We start from the raw sequence: 16,148 nt of genomic DNA on the forward strand, positions 1-16,148 counted from the left end.
AGGACGGCAGCCAGCATGAAAGGGAGGGTTTACAGGGTGGTAGTGACACCTGTGTGGTTTGGAGGCCGAGCTGAAGACGATGGTATCTTCACTGGGAGTAGAAATGAGAGCTCAGCGTCAGAGAGGCGAGACTGAGACGGTTTTATATGTCTTATCTCTTCTATCACTTATTTATCACTGTGTTGTGTTCCTGCAGGTGTTTGACGCTCAGTGCAAACACTAAATCAGAATCAGAATACTTTATTGATCCCTGGGGGAAATTATTTTTTGTTACAGTGCTCCATTTTAAACCAGGAGAATTAACCTCAGCCGGGGTCGTCAAACACAGCAGCCAGTCTCCCAGTATGACCAGTATGGCTGCCTCCAGCACAACCAAGATCGCATGGCGCCTTCGTGAGTATTAAAGTTACTCAAACGATCATCACACCCTTCCTGTCCAGCAGCCCAGCCCGACCTGAATTTGTTCCTCCTTTGTTGCCGTACAGAGGAGTTCGAGGCTCAATCCAGCTCCATTTCCTGTCTGGCTCTGGGGAAAAGCTCGGGCCGCCTGCTGGCCACAGGAGGAGAGGACTGCAGGGTCAACATCTGGGCCGTCAGCAAGGCCAACTGCATCATGGTGAGTCCCCCGCAATGCAAAATGCGATGGGTTTCTAATTTTTAAGGTTTCCGTCGAGGTTTTTTAGGCCTGAAACATGAGCAGATTCAAAGGAACCCATCCTTTACCTACTGCTCTTCTGCAGTCTGCAGGTCATGATGCCCACACCTGCCTCTCTCCTGTCACCACCTCACGCTTTTATCTTTATTATTGATTCATTTCTGATTGTTAAATGATGAAAACAGAGTTCGCTCCATGGGAATTAAACAGACTCATGTTTCCCCTCCACTGCTCGCCATCTTCCTCCAACTAAACTAACCTGCCTGACCTCTTACGTTGTGTGTAGTGCACCACATCATGGCAGAGCGCAGACTGTATACAGAGAGTGCAGAATTATTAGGCAAATGAGTATTTTGTCCACATCATCCTCTTCATGCATGTTGTCTTACTCCAAGCTGTATAGGCTCGAAAGCCTACTACCAATTAAGCATATTAGGTGATGTGCATCTCTGTAATGAGAAGGGGTGTGGTCTAATGACATCAACACCCTATATCAGGTGTGCATAATTATTAGGCAACGTCCTTTCCTTTGGCAAAATGGGTCAAAAGAAGGACTTGACAGGCTCAGAAAAGTCAAAAATAGTGAGATATCTTGCAGAGGGATGCAGCAGTCTCAAAATTGCAAAGCTTCTGAAGCGTGATCATCGAACAATCAAGCGTTTCATTCAAAATAGTCAACAGGGTCGCAAGAAGCGTGTGGAAAAACCAAGGCGCAAAATAACTGCCCATGAACTGAGAAAAGTCAAGCGTGCAGCTGCCAAGATGCCACTTGCCACCAGTTTGGCCATATTTCAGAGCTGCAACATCACTGGAGTGCCCAAAAGCACAAGGTGTGCAATACTCAGAGACATGGCCAAGGTAAGAAAGGCTGAAAGACGACCACCACTGAACAAGACACACAAGCTGAAACGTCAAGACTGGGCCAAGAAATATCTCAAGACTGGTTTTTCTAAGGTTTTATGGACTGATGAAATGAGAGTGAGTCTTGATGGGCCAGATGGATGGGCCCGTGGCTGGATTGGTAAAGGGCAGAGAGCTCCAGTCCCACTCAGACGCCAGCAAGGTGGAGGTGGAGTACTGGTTTGGGCTGGTATCATCAAAGATGAGCTTGTGGGGCCTTTTCGGGTTGAGGATGGAGTCAAGCTCAACTCCCAGTCCTACTGCCAGTTTCTGGAAGACACCTTCTTCAAGCAGTGGTACAGGAAGAAGTCTGCATCCTTCAAGAAAAACATGATTTTCATGCAGGACAATGCTCCATCACACGCGTCCAAGTACTCCACAGCGTGGCTGCAAGAAAGGGTATAAAAGAAGAAAAACTAATGACATGGCCACCTTGTTCACCTGATCTGAACCCCATTGAGAACCTGTGGTCCATCATCAAATGTGAGATTTACAAGGAGGGAAAACAGTACACCTCTCTGAACAGTGTCTGGGAGGCTGTGGTTGCTGCTGCACGCAATGTTGATGGTGAACAGATCAAAACACTGACAGAATCCATGGATGGCAGGCTTTTGAGTGTCCTTGCAAAGAAAGGTGGCTATATTGGTCGCTGATTTGTTTTTGTTTTGTTTTTGAATGTCAGAAATGTATATTTGTGAATGTGGAGATGTTATATTGGTGTCACTGGTAAAAATAAATCATTGAAATTCTGCACTCCCTGTATAAAGGATGGGTGTAGATTTGAATTCTGAAAAGTGAAGCTTAAACCTGCGTTTTTCATGGATGTCCAGCAGGGGGCGACTCCTCTGACTGTGAATAGAAGTCTGTGAGAAAACGAGCCGCCTCCTCACCTGATCTCTGAGCTCAGTAAACAGTTTCCTGACGGCTTTATGGTCTCAGTCGCTGTTTTCAGGTCTTATTGAATAAAAGATGAAGCTCATTTTGGAAATGATGGTTTCCATTAGTGTTCAGGGGACGATAAAGCAGGAGATGAAGGTGGGCTTATTTTGTGATTGACAGGTGACGTGGTGTCCCTCAGCAGCTTCACTAACACTAACATTTTGATATACAGTCTGTGTTTTGAGTTTTTGAGAAAGGAGCGAGGTGCAGTTTTAGGTGATGATGTCTGTTCTGACTGTTTCCTCTCAGAGTCTGACTGGTCACAAGAACCCAGTGGAGTCTATCCATTTCAACGTGTCGGAGGAGCAGGTCGCCGCCGGGTCGCAGTCAGGTTCAATACGAGTCTGGGACCTGGAGGCTGCCAAGAGTAAGACTCTGTCTGTTCTGTGGCTACGAGGCTTTTTAGTCAAAGCTTCACCGCCTCTAAACTGTCTGTGTGCGTAATTTATCTGCACAGGTGCTTTAGATCAGCGGTGGACAGCGTAAGGTTCACACTGACAAAGAGAAGTGAAGTGAGCGAACCAGTCGATTAGAAATATGACACACAAAGAGCTGAAACATGTTAAAATCAACTTGCTTTTTTTTATTAGTGTGGTGAGTTTTTTCTAAATTTCTGAGTGCAAAGTTTGAGCTATGAGCTCTTCCACCTCTGCTGCCTCGAGGACACAGGACATCCGTCATACCACATGATGTCAGCCTCTGTAATATAGTACATCAGTCTGATTGAGTATATGTTATTATTAGTAGTATTTTTCCATCTACTCTTATTTTGAAAATTGATACAGCTTCCTCAGTGTTCAGTCTCAGGCTGTAACGGAGGACGTTGTACCCCGCAGTCAGAATAATCGTCCGTCCCATCATGCGGAGGCGTTTTAATGCACCTAAGCTGGGTCTTAGTTAGAAAGAGATGCAAAGAGGTGACCCTGCTGCTTCCTGTGCTCAGTTTTAAGGACTCTGATGGGACACAAAGCCAACATCACCAGCCTGGGCTTCCATCCCTTTGGAGACTTCCTGGCCTCCAGCTCCATGGACACAAACATTAAGGTAGGCGTGCTTTCCTGTGTGAGAACATCCTTGAAGTCTTAATCCGCTCTAATGAAATGTCTCTTCTTTTCTGCTGTCAGCTGTGGGACTTGCGGAGGAAAGGATACGTGTTCAGATATAAGGTAAGTTTGTGCTCAGGATGACAGGCCGGCTCCTAATATCCTGCTCGAATCCAGGTGCACGTTTCTAACAGGTGGACAGTGGCTGCAGGTGGATTTGGTAAACACACCTGTGGTGACCTAACAAAGTGTGATGTGGACATTTGCTTCAGTGGAATCTGATCTTTTATGCAAATGAGTTGACCTCATCTGACCTGGAAACAGCACCGTGTGAAAAGCTAAATCCTGATTGTTTTCAGGTTTCTGACAGATTTTTGATGTTTTTCAGATGTTTAAGCCCCGCTCTACATTCTGATGCTTGTTTTCCACAGTTGTACCATCACATACAAAACAAACACACACAGACACGTGGTCACTGTGCGCCAAAGCCGAGGACGCTCAGAATGATTCGGATTAAACTGTGTCAGTCGGAGCTTTTATGGAGTCTTACAGTAAACGGATTATTGCATTTAAAAGAACTGAGAGACTTCAATTTAATTTTGTTTATGCAGCGCCAAATCACAACATCAGTCACCTCAATGCGCTTTATACTTTAAGATCTACATACAGAGAAAAACCAACAATCATATGACCTCCTATGAGCACTTTGGCGACAGTGGGAAGGAAAAACTCCAGAACCAGGCTCAGGGCTTCTACTTTCCTTCAAAATAAAAGCTTCACATGAGTCTCGATAGCAAAAATCTGACCAGTGTTGGTGTTGCAGGGTCACACTCAGGCTGTGAGGAGTTTGGCCTTCAGTCCTGATGGGAAGTGGTTAGCTTCAGCGAGCGACGACTGCACCGTCAAGGTACGACCTGATCTGACGTCTCACCTTTAATGTAAAAAATATATTTTAAGGATTGTTTTTCCCGGTACTTACATGTTGTGGTAACTCTGACTCTGTAACAGTAGATGCTGAGAAACCTTCAGAGTAACTATAACCTGCAGGAGTTACACGATGCTGTGAATGTAAACTGTGAAGCAGAACATCAGCAGCAGGAAACTGTGCAGAAAGGCTGGAAGACGTTAAAATGTTCCAGCTGGTCCTGGTTCATGTTTGGTAGTCACGTGTTCCCATAAAATAAAACGAGCGATTGAATCGCAACATTTTTAGATTCTTCTACATTTTAAAATGGTTTTAAAAGGTCCGTCTGTTGAATCACTTCAGTGTTTTAGGATTTTTAAGATCCATCTTTTCTATTAAAATAGTTTTCAGGACACTTCTTGACCCAGGTTCAGTTACATTTATTTAAATAAAGTAATAAGCTGGTGATGTGTAACGACTCGTTAGGCTAACATTTCATCGATGTTTAGAATTAAGTTTCATTTCATTTGCAGCGGTCGGATGTTCGGGTGTTTGAGAGCATCTTGGGAATTTAAAAGTGTGAACATGATGTGTTTATTCTGTAAATGCTGTGAAAGCATCAAACCGGCAGCATCCTGTAATAAAATCGCTCATTCTGATTGGCTGAAGGAGGTGAGCTCTGCTCTCTTCCTGTTCGATGACCTCAGCCCTGTCCTCTTGTCTCCATCAGCTGTGGGACCTGGCTCAGGGGAAAACCATCACGGAATTCAAATCTCACACCGCCGCCGTCAACATCGTCCAGTTCCACCCCAACGAGTACCTGCTGGCCTCCGGAAGCTCCGACAGGTACGTCGCCGCAGGCCGAGCGCCCGAGACGCAGCAGCTCGGAGCTGAAGGAGCGACTCATGAGTGGAATCAGTGTTTGTGACACTTTGTGGCTCGTTTAGTTTTTCTGTTTCATGAAGCTCAGAGGCTGCGCGAGGTTGTCCTCTCTCTGTGCCGCCAAGATTTTATTTTGGTGCTGAGTTTGATTGTTTGTGGCATTTTTTAAAATGTAACATTTCTTTTAGTCTGAAATTCTTTTACTTTTTTTCACATACATGTCCTGTGTCTTCTACATGTCCTCTGCATGTGCCACTAAATCATACATTTATAACTAAAAGTAAACAGGAAATATAATATAAATATAATAAAATGGAAATAATAACTCATCCTTTCTCCAACACAACCAGCAAGTGCACTCAGTATTTAATCATTTCTTTATTTTTGCATATGAAGTATAAATAAGTATTCCAACATGAATCACTTAAATTGATTATTATGTTTAATTTGAGGACATCGACCTGGTGTTAGAGACAGTTTATAAGTTACACCAGCAAGCAAAGCTGTAGTTTGTGGCCTGATTTTCCGATTGTCATGTGATCGTGATGGAGCCGTTAAAGCTTTGAATGTGTCACTTCAAAGAAATGAGACATTTTGTAGGTTTTGGCCTGTTTTAGTGACAGAACAGGGAGCAGGGTCATTTTTATCTCAAACAGTTTATTGATGGAATAAATCTTACTCTCATTTATGAGAATAAGAAGTGACTCAAACACATACTTTCTTCAATTAATTATAAAAATGTCTTTAGCTTAGCTTGTAGTTAGAGCTGGGTTAGGCGACCCTAACCATCCCTCAGGTTCCTGGGGACTTCCCATGATGCACTGAGAGGTGCACTTTGCCCTCCACTCCCTCTTTTGTTCGTGTTTCGTTCCTCTTTTCTCTTTCTCCTCATTTACTGACTTGTCACTGCTGACCGTGGATCTGTTGGAGGTCTCTTCCTGTTCCTCAGCCGTGTTGTAGCGTCTTCACCTGACACTATAAAACACCTACAGGTGTCTCTAATGAGCTGCAGCTGTATGAACTCTGCATGTGCTTGCAGGACCATCAAGCTGTGGGATCTGGAGAAGTTTACGATGATCGGCTCGTTGGAGGGCGACACGACTCCGGTCAGGTGAGTTTTTCCCCGTTGCAGCAGGGTGTAACTGGAATGTGACCTCTGACCCCTGTCCCTGTGGTTTCAGGTGTATATGTTTTAGCCCAGATGGCTCCTGCCTGTACAGCGGCGCCACGGACTCGCTGCGGGTCTTCGGCTGGGAACCGGACCGCTGCTTTGACGCGGTGCCGGTGAGCTGGGGAAAGGTGTCTGACCTCGCCATCTGCAACCAGCAGCTGGTGTGTAGCTCCGCCCACCGCTCAGTAACAGTACTGTGCAGAAGTTTTAGGTAATCTTAATCTTCCACCTTCTCCACATGTCAGATCGGCGTGTCTCATCACCTGTCGAGTGTGTCGTCCTACGTGGTCGATCTGAAGAGGGTAAAGAAGAGCGGTGGCGCCGTGATCCAGGGGATCATCCAGGACGACCAGCCGCTCACAGAGCCGAAGAAGGACCCCAAAGGAGCGGCACTGCGAAAGCACTATGAGAGACCCACGACCACCTGCAGATCGCAGAGGTACGGCACACTGAGAGACAGGAGAAAATACTCCAGATACTGCAAGTACTGACTCCTGGATTTAAAGTTTTATACATGAGCCACTGGTTTCATTCATCAAACACTCAGATCACATGTCATATATATATATATATATATATATATATATATATATATATATATATATATATATATATATATATATATATATATATATATATATATATATATATATATATATATAAAAATAAAATCTTATTTGACTTCAGTGGAAAAGTTTCGCTTCCAGATTCTTTAATAAAAGTAAATAAAGTAAAAAATTTGCAGTTTTTCTTCTAAAAACAAACAAACAAATGTTTGTGATGTCATCAGGTTGAAGCACCGTTCAGAGTCTGACAGGCGGAGCCCCGAAGGGGAGAGGCGGAGCCCTAGCGAGGACGAGGCGGACGAGAAGCTGTCGTCTGCTGAGATCCACAACGCCGAGGACTACAAGGCCATCTTCCAGCCAAAGAGCGCCATCTGTAGGTGGACCCGGAGCATCGCAGCTCAGATGTTGAATAAAGAATACAGTTATACGTACATACAACGAGATCTGTGAAATATTGCTATTGAAAAGGACGCTGAGTTCATCTTTAATCAACACTGCACCAACAAAATCTGTGTTTAGTTTCCCCGAAAGCTTCTATTTCCTCACCTGTTGATCCACCTGCAGCATCGCCATCAGTTCTGCTCTGGCTGATTTTGAGAAGCAGGCCATATTTGAAAAGTGAGAGGAGTAAACATTACTCGCTGTAAGAGCCAAACAGGATGGGAGGATCTGATTGGTTCTTTGTGCCTTTTTAAAATATTCATCCTAATGAGGACAAAGACACTCTCGTCATTTCTTCTTTTGTTTTCATGTCGTCACATTTATTTTGCAGTCTGAGCTCCTCGTTCTCCTCTCTTCCAGCTCGCACTCCTCCTAAGATGTCGGAGCCTTTTCCCGCTCCTCCAGAGGACGGTGAGTCCAGCACAGCTTCACGTTTCTGTGAGACATCAGGAGACGACGCGCCTCCGACGTTTCAGTTTATAGATGAAACACGAACAATAAATCACGTGTTCGACAGTGAAAAACACACGACACAAAAACACACGACAGAGGTGTTTCAGCTCCTGTTTTGTGGTTACTGGGTCGTTTCCTGATGATTTCTTCTTCTGCTCAGAGTCCATTTTGGCGATCAGCCAGCAGCTGAAGGACAAGTCTCATTTTCCTGATAAACAGCAGGTCAGTGAACGCAGCAGCCGTGTGTCTGTGTGGAAACATGGACGCCTTAGGACAGCGGACTATAAATGCAACGAACCTATCAGAGCTCAAATACCTGCTGTTTACAACAAAGTAGTCCTCCAGCCGCTCGGTTTTCTCTTTCTTTAGTTAAAGATTTTTCTTTGTCTTCAGAAAATCGGTTTAATTCAAAACCATCTAAAACCTTTAACAGCTGTGTGACTTTGGTCTGAGTGCGGTTATATGAGAGGTTTTATGAGTCTAAATTAACAACTAAAATGATGTGTGAGAAATTATTTTGTAATAAGGCCCTGACCCAGATGAAGAAGGGTCACGAGACCATCGGGCTGAACGTGGCCGACTTCCTGCCCGTGAGTGCACGCGTCAGTGTTTTTAGATTCTCGCGACAGCTTTGATGATGAGAATAAAGCTGAACGTGTGTGGTCGGTCAGTCTTCACCCAACCACAGATCTGGAGCCCTGAGTGATGAGGAGGCCCTGACCCAGATGAAGAAGGGTCACGAGACCATGTGTGTGACGCTGAGCAGCCGACTGAAGAACCTGCAGACGGTCCGAGAGGTGTGGACCCGAGACGGCATCAAGGTGAGGCTGACACACCGGTACCAGCAGCTCGCACGTGTGTGAGAAGGTCATGACCGTTTGGCGGTCTTCTGCCCGGATACAGCCGGGCAGCTCATTCATGCAGCTCCTTCTTTTATTGTTTTGTTTTCAGTTCGTTTGTGTCAATCAAAATATTTTCAAACTGCTCTTTGTTTGTGTGCAGATCGCTCTTGACACCGCCGTCTCCATGAGTGATCCGTCCATAGTCGTGGACATCCTGAACATCATCAACCCCCAGCCGTGAGTCTCACACACACACACTCGTTTTCATATCTTAGTGAGGACATCTCATTGACATCATGAACCATGAAAAATGAACGCCTACTCGTAACCCTGAGGATTTGAGCCTCAATAATGCATTCAAGCTCGTGGGGACAGGCACTTTGTCCTCACAGGTGACTGTTGGTCCCCACAAGTATAGTAACATTTCAAGTTTCGGTCCTACAAAGCTGTCTAAACAGGTACACACTCACACACACAAACCCGTTTCTACATCTTTGTGAGAACCCTAAGTCACACCTTGGCTTGGCTGCTCCTCAGGGAGGAGAGTTTCACACATCTATCCAGTCAAGTTAAATGACTAATTACTGTAGAGCAGGGGTGTCAAACTCAGATACACAGTGGGCCAAAATTCAAAACTGGAACAAGGTCGCGGGCTAACGTTAATATTTATTGAAAAAAAAAAAATCTTCCTCCAGATATAAGAATGAATCTTTTCTTATGGACTCAAACAAGTTTTGCTGAAAAACTGAATATGGAACAAGCAAAGCTTAATACTAAACAATATATATATTAGCTGTATAATACCAGTAGGCCAGCTCTGATAGTAATTTGGTATGGCTTCGCGGGCCAAATGTAATTAGTCTGTGGGCCAAATTTGGCCCACGGGCCAGAGTTTGACACCTATGCTGTAGAGCCTAAAGTTGTGCGCCGCTTGTTTAATTAAAGACACAAAGAAATCTGCTTATTCTGCAACAATAGGCCATTTTGTCCCCACAATTATAGTAGCATGCCAATTTCCTGTCCTGACAAAGATGTCACACACACGCGTGGAGACACACACACACACACACACACACACACACACACACACACACACACACAATTCTGATTTTATACAAGTACAAACCTTTATTTACACTGGAGTTCAAAAACAAAACCTTTCTTTGTTAGTTTAACCCAAAAAATCTAAAAACAGTGACAGAAGCTGACGATTGATGACAGACGAATCGTTCTACGCAGCTTTATTATTATTATTATTTTCAGTCTGTTCTGTTTCCAATCACTGAAAAGTTTTTATTGTTTATTTGATTGCATCTGTCTTCTAAGTTTCATTTTGAAGAGTTTGACCTGCAGTTGTTTGCGGGTTGCTGACCTTTATGAACGTATAAAACCAGATGTTGCGCTGCTGTTCCAGATCTCTGTGGAAGCTGGACGTGTGCATGGTCGTCCTTCCTCAGCTCGACAAACTGCTGCAGAGCAAGTACGAGAGGTGAGCGGCTCAGAGGTAAAGTTTCTGTTGTCCAGAGATGGCGCGCGAGCGTTCAGCGGCAGAGGGTACGTTTTAAAACAACGTCAGCATCTTTGTGGGCGTTTTCATCAAGTGTGACGGATGACTTTGTGGGTTTCACCATTACAACGAGAGAAATGAGTTCTGATGATGCTTCAGACGAACTGCCGGGAGGCAGCTCGGGTTGCATCAGAGATGATTTCGTCTTCTCAAAGTGAATTTAAAACTCTAATTCGGATTTTACGTAAAAAGAAAGATCACTTCCTGTTTGGTAACCTGAGGTCACCCGGAGTACTTTGATTGTCAGGAGGTGGAGCAGATCTCCGCTTCCTCCCGTCCTGAACCTGAACCTGCCCCGATGCCGTCAGTGTGTCGGTATGTCGTGTAATTCGATCATCCAATCAGCTTCCTTCTCTGTGCGTTTCCTCAGCTACATACAGACCGGCTGCACGTCTCTGAAACTCGTCATGAAGCACTTCTGGACGCTGATCTCGGACACTCTAAAGGCCACGCCGTCCGTCGGGGTCGACATCACACGAGAGGAGCGGTGAGTCTCACATCTGTCCAACAGCTGCTTGACTGATTTAGCAGCACCGTCAATCAATCTGCTGATTACTCAGATTACTCTGAGGAGGAAATGCCCCAAACCTCGGCTGACTCCACCTCTCGTTCTGTGTGGGACGTTTTTAAAGATGTCTGACACGTGTTCGAACCCAGAGACTTGATTCCTGCTGTAATCGCTCCTCAGCCGGCTGCTTTTCCCTTCCAGGTCTCCTCTTTGCACTCTGCATCTGCAGGAGCCACAGCTGTATTTTAGTGACTGTAGTAGGTTTGTTTGTCCAGCAGGTGTCACCTTTGTGCTGTTGGCGAGGGCCTGCGTCCTCGCCAGCAGCAACACAGGCTGCTGAGGTTAACGGACGTTATTCCTGAGATGAGCTTCAGAGAGAGCAGCATGTTAGTGCGGTGGGGCAGCACTCATTCTGCGCCTCACTGCATTTGTTGTGAATGAAGGATGCTTCAGTGTCTCCTCCTCCAAGGGAGGTAAAAAAGGAAACATTAAACCACCTTTGGTGTAGTACTCAGACGACAGGAACCTTCATAATAAAATGAATTGAACTGTAACCAGCGACAGTCAGTTTCTCTTATAAAGGTTTGTGCAGAGATGATGTAAATCAGACGAGACACTGGAGCAAAGATGTCCCATAATTCATAGCAACACATCATCAGTGGCGGTTTGTTCAATCACTGAAGGAAAACCATTTTAATCGGACAGACTCGCCAACGTCTGATGTTTTTGTGCTTCCAGACACCAGAAGTGCCGAGTGTGCTGCGAGCAGCTGAAGAACCTGAGCAACATCGTGAAGAACAAGGCGACGCAGGTCGGTCGTCACGGCAGCACCTTCAAAGAGCTGCAGCTGCTCATGTCGCCGCTCGACGACTCGCCCTGAGGGCGGCGCCGTGGATCAGCTGACTCGCAAGACCCCGCACTTTGTGTGTCCTTCTTTTGTCACGACTCTCTCCTGAGGCCTCCGTCACAGAAGAAGAAATGTTTTATTATTTATTGTATTACACTGTAGTTTTATTGTTATTGTTAAGCACTTTGGAAATGTGCTATATAAATAAATATAAATATAAATAAATCTGACCTTGACCTTGACCTTAATGTTGAAGACGTTAAGTGACACTCAGAGGAAGTCGAGAAATTAAACCGCCGCTGCTAAACGAGCGGGTCGGTACTCGAATCGGGGAGGAGTCTCGGTCTCGTATGGAGGCGCTGACGGGAATGTGCCTTCAGAGGTTTGGATGTTTAAAAAGTGCTCACAGGTTTGCACCACACGAGCGATTCATGAAAGGCGGAGTAAAGATCAGCGGACAGAGACAAACCGCTCTGATGCGAACGTTTGAATCTGCCATGTTTAATCCCGTAAACCAGCGACGCAGATTTAAAAACGCCAAAAACAAACTCCAGCTCGGACTCTGTGCACACGTTTTCACTTTTCTACTGTTCACTTTCTCCACTGTGTTCATGTACAGCTCTGTTTATTTAAATAAAGACAAAATGAAGTTAGTTACTGTACTCTTCAGAGTGACTCGTGAATGCACCAGAAGCTCTGTCTCAGATTTCCTGCAGACCTCAAATGCAACATGCATTTCTACATCAGTTTAGAGCCAAGCGTGTGAAAGTCATGTCGGGTGATCTGCTCACAGATTTAAGTCTGTAAAGAATTAGACAATTAGAAGCTTGTGGAAAGACATGATCGAGCATTATTTCTACAACATAAGACCACTTTGACTCATATTTGAAGATCTTTTCTTGAGTGTACGGTCAGGTCATGAGTGTTTGGGCAGTTTTTGTTCTTTTGCTTCTGTAAACGACTACAATTTATTTAAAATAGTAAAATATGTGACTGAAATACAGATAACAGCTTGGCACAGGTTTGAAAACTGCACACAGCCGAGTGTGACGTGTGGGCGGAGTCACCGGTGTTTATTACTGGGACAAACAGATTTCCAGCATCATTGACTGGACAACCAAAAACGTTCTGTGAAAGCAACCCAAGACCCAGAATATTCAACAGTCGAGTCGATCAGCTGACCCCAAATCAGCTGATCATGCTTTTCACTTCCTGAACACAAACTGAGGGTTGGTGATAGACCCGGTGCCAGCTAAAGCAAAGGAGGGAAGGTTAGCATGGTTGAGTTCAGTTCTCTCTGGCTCTCTTCCAATGAGAGGACTGCTGTGATTTGACGCTTTATAAATAAAATTGAATTGAATTATTAAAACAAGTCTGTAGGTTCCCGATCATTCAGGGTTTTCCCGTCTCACATCTAAAAAACTTTTTCAAATCTAGACGCTGAACGATGGCGTCTCTATAGATAGAGCAGCTGACACTAGAGATTAAACGCCTGGGTCTCTCCGTGTCCACCTGAAATTATTTCCAAGTGCCAGCTATCAGCTACCAGATTCCTCAAACCAACCAGACTCGCACCTTAACCACGTGTCTACAATGAGTCATATGAAAACTCCCAGGACCAGCTCCAAGGGGACAACCCCAGTAGGGGTCAAATACGTGGGACTCCCCGTTAGCGGTTAGGAGTAAAGTCTTTTGGGTGAGAGCTGAAACATCCTGAAGCACCTCAAAGTTAATTAATCCAGTCGAGCCAAACTCTGTGACAGCCCTGGCAAATCTACACATCCTAAACAAATCTCTGCACCTGCAAGCCGCTTTGCAGCCCACCTTCTCCTATTCCGCCAGCCTGAGGAACTGAGCAGGTGTCAACAGGTGACATCAAGTCGGAGCCAATTACTGCAGGTAGAAATGATCATTCACCTTTTGTCTAAAGCCTTCCTGACTGATGCGATCCTTAAATGTGATTTAAGCTGTGTGGGAACATTGGAAGCATAGACAGGAAATGAGGTTTAATCACAAACTCAGCTCAGTTTGTCCAGTTATTTGAGTCTGAAAGTGGTGCTAGGGGAAAAAAGTGGTTAATTCAGTCATTTTATTAACGCTCTTTAGATTAACTCAACTCACCTCTTGGTCATGTCATTTTCAAATCTACAGTGATGGTGTGTCAAACACTCCTTTTTACTGCTCTTTTAAATATTTGTGTCCACACGATGCCGACGTGTGCGTTTGTTCTGGAGCGTTTATTAAAAAGTAATTACAAAACAAAAACAGCAAGCAGAGTTTGATCATCAGGTCAACACACAGCAGCTCATCGCGTTTCTAAGCATTCCTGTTTACTACAGCTACAGCTAACAGTCCACTTCGCACCAAGTCAACAGCTACACGTGTTCTGTCTCAGGTCAAAGGTCACCAGTGACTTCCTGGAGGTTTTTGTTTTCTCCAAACAGGTGAAGAGACAACAGCAGAAGCACACAGAGAAGAAATGAGTTTAGATACGATTCGAGTCTTTTTGTTCTTCAAGCTGAAGGAAGTTTGAAATAAAAGGAACGTCCACCGGAGCAGAAGACTGAGACGCGATGTACAGATTTCCTCGTATTGCTCACGTCCTATTGGACAGCTTGGGATCAGTGGAGTACCCTGATTGGATAAAGGAGGAAAGCCTCCAGAAACTACAGATGGGAACACAACACACATGAAAAAAAACCTTAAAATTTATCTAAACTTTATGAAGAAAAAAGTACACTTTAAGGTTTCAGCCTGAAAATCCTCCATCGAACACGGTGCAGAGAAAAAAAGATTAAAAACAGATGGAGACAAAAAAAATTAAATTTGGATCACAAAAAAATCAAAAACGGAAAAATTCATGTGCCCGTATTCTCCAAAAGAAAAAAATTAAAGCATGTCAAACATAAATATACAAACACATTATGCATCTATGCACATCATCAGCCACGTTCGGGTTAGAAAATGATCTAAAAGTTTAAAGTGCAACAAAGAAACAATGAGAAATACTGATTGGAGAGCAGATACTGATTTCAGGGTTAATAAGGATTTTTTTGAGTCCCGACGGAGGAGCGCGAGTCCTGTCAGCTCATATCAGACGTCACAGCAGTCCAGACGTTTGGCCATCGTCTCATAACAGTCTGTCCAGATTTAAGACCGTCCTGTCCTGTAAAGTTTCCATCGGTCTTTGATCGCTTTTGCCGCTCCTGTCGTTGGCTAAGAAGGAAATAAATCCAGGAAGAGCAGCAGAGGCCTCAGGGTGCTGGCTGACACCCTGCAGCGACGGCGCGGCGTCCGTCAGGCCGTCAGCTTCAGTCGTCCTGCAGAGAAACGAGAGCGTCAGCCAGCAGTCATGTGACCCTTTAACTCACCATGTCCACACTACTGACAATAAATGTGAAAACATGTTGTTTCTCTTCATTTCGCTCTTTCTAGAGCTGATCACAAAGTTCTTACACTGTGAAGCGACTTCGTCAGCAGTTTACAAAGCATCCCGACAGCTCCTGCAGACTCTCCTCTAACGCCTCTGCACGGACCACAAATAAAACAGACACCTGTGCTGCCCTTACTAACCTCTGCTCAGAAGAAAACAAACTGGCTTTAAATATTTCTCTTGTGTACCGCTGACATTTTTTTAAACCACCTCCCAGTTTTTACCAGGAATTTAGTCTGGAAACTTTTTAGATGAGAATTATTACTGGTGCTCAGAGCAGAGTCTCCATCTACACCACAGAAATCTTCAAGTCAAAGAATCATTCAGGTGTGTTTTTAAAGATAAGTTGTGTGTCCTGAGCAAAGATCACGTCTGCGTTTGAACACCGACAGACGTGATCTTTGCTCAGCACACTGGCTTCCTCCAACTTCTACATGAAACGTACAATTAAAGTTAAAGAGTTAAATCTGGCCAATTTCATGCTTTTTACAGTCATGGTTCAAGAACCTCATGATAACACTTCCTGTTCTAACCAAAAACACAGAAACATGGAGGATTTTACTCCACAGTCATCGGGTCGCTGCTAATACAGGAAACAGCAGCACCTTTGCTAACGTTACCTGAAGATCGACTCTGAGGCCAAGTCTTCATGTCACATTTGTTCAATTAGCTTCTGGTAATCAATACGATCTCTCACCGAGCATTTCTGTCAAACGTGGTCCCAGAAAAACCAGCAGGAGTCAGTCGATCTACCGAGGCTGAAACCTCAGACTGAGCCTGACTGCAGTGTGAACGAGCAACAACCAGAAGTGTTCCTATCAAACTGACACAAACAGTGTTTTCAGATTTATCAGTGCAGACATGGAAGGAAGGAAGGAAGCAATCCCACAATCCTCTGCTCATCAGCGAGGACGCTCAGCCAGGCCACAGAGCAGCAAGGGGGAGGGACGGGATTTATCCGGACACCAGCGCACTCAAACACCCACCAACAGTCGGA

At 44.7% G+C, this 16,148-nt stretch overlaps 1 protein-coding gene across 1 annotated transcript; it reads left to right on the plus strand.

Moving 5' to 3' along the window:
• Positions 1 to 302: 302 nt before the first annotated feature.
• LOC308398429 (katanin p80 WD40 repeat-containing subunit B1-like) lies at positions 303 to 12,371 on the plus strand. The gene is made up of 18 exons (XM_080885075.1): positions 303 to 393; positions 486 to 616; positions 2,744 to 2,861; positions 3,438 to 3,538; positions 3,619 to 3,660; positions 4,361 to 4,444; positions 5,172 to 5,287; positions 6,363 to 6,434; positions 6,505 to 6,655; positions 6,740 to 6,933; positions 7,285 to 7,433; positions 7,862 to 7,912; positions 8,115 to 8,176; positions 8,626 to 8,775; positions 8,957 to 9,033; positions 10,211 to 10,285; positions 10,734 to 10,850; positions 11,610 to 12,371. Exons 1-18 carry the CDS (start codon positions 345 to 347, stop codon positions 11,749 to 11,751), a joined length of 1,881 nt encoding a protein of 626 aa, XP_080741201.1. The 5' UTR covers positions 303 to 344; the 3' UTR covers positions 11,752 to 12,371.
• Positions 12,372 to 16,148: the final 3,777 nt, after the last annotated feature.

The sequence above is a fragment of the Rhamphochromis sp. 'chilingali' genome (assembly GCF_963969265.1).
Source record: "Rhamphochromis sp. 'chilingali' genome assembly, chromosome: 6".
Taxonomy (NCBI): Eukaryota; Metazoa; Chordata; class Actinopteri; order Cichliformes; family Cichlidae; genus Rhamphochromis; species Rhamphochromis sp. 'chilingali'.

Excerpts from the sequence above, each read along its gene's own strand:
- LOC308398429 (XM_080885075.1), top strand. The coding sequence starts at position 345 with ATGACCAGTATGGCTGCCTCCAGCACAACCAAGATCGCATGGCGCCTT. Across the intron at positions 2,862-3,437 it reads GGACCTGGAGGCTGCCAAGA|TTTTAAGGACTCTGATGGGA; the intron begins GTAAGACTCTGT and ends TCCTGTGCTCAG. Across the intron at positions 7,434-7,861 it reads CCAGCCAAAGAGCGCCATCT|CTCGCACTCCTCCTAAGATG; the intron begins GTAGGTGGACCC and ends CCTCTCTTCCAG.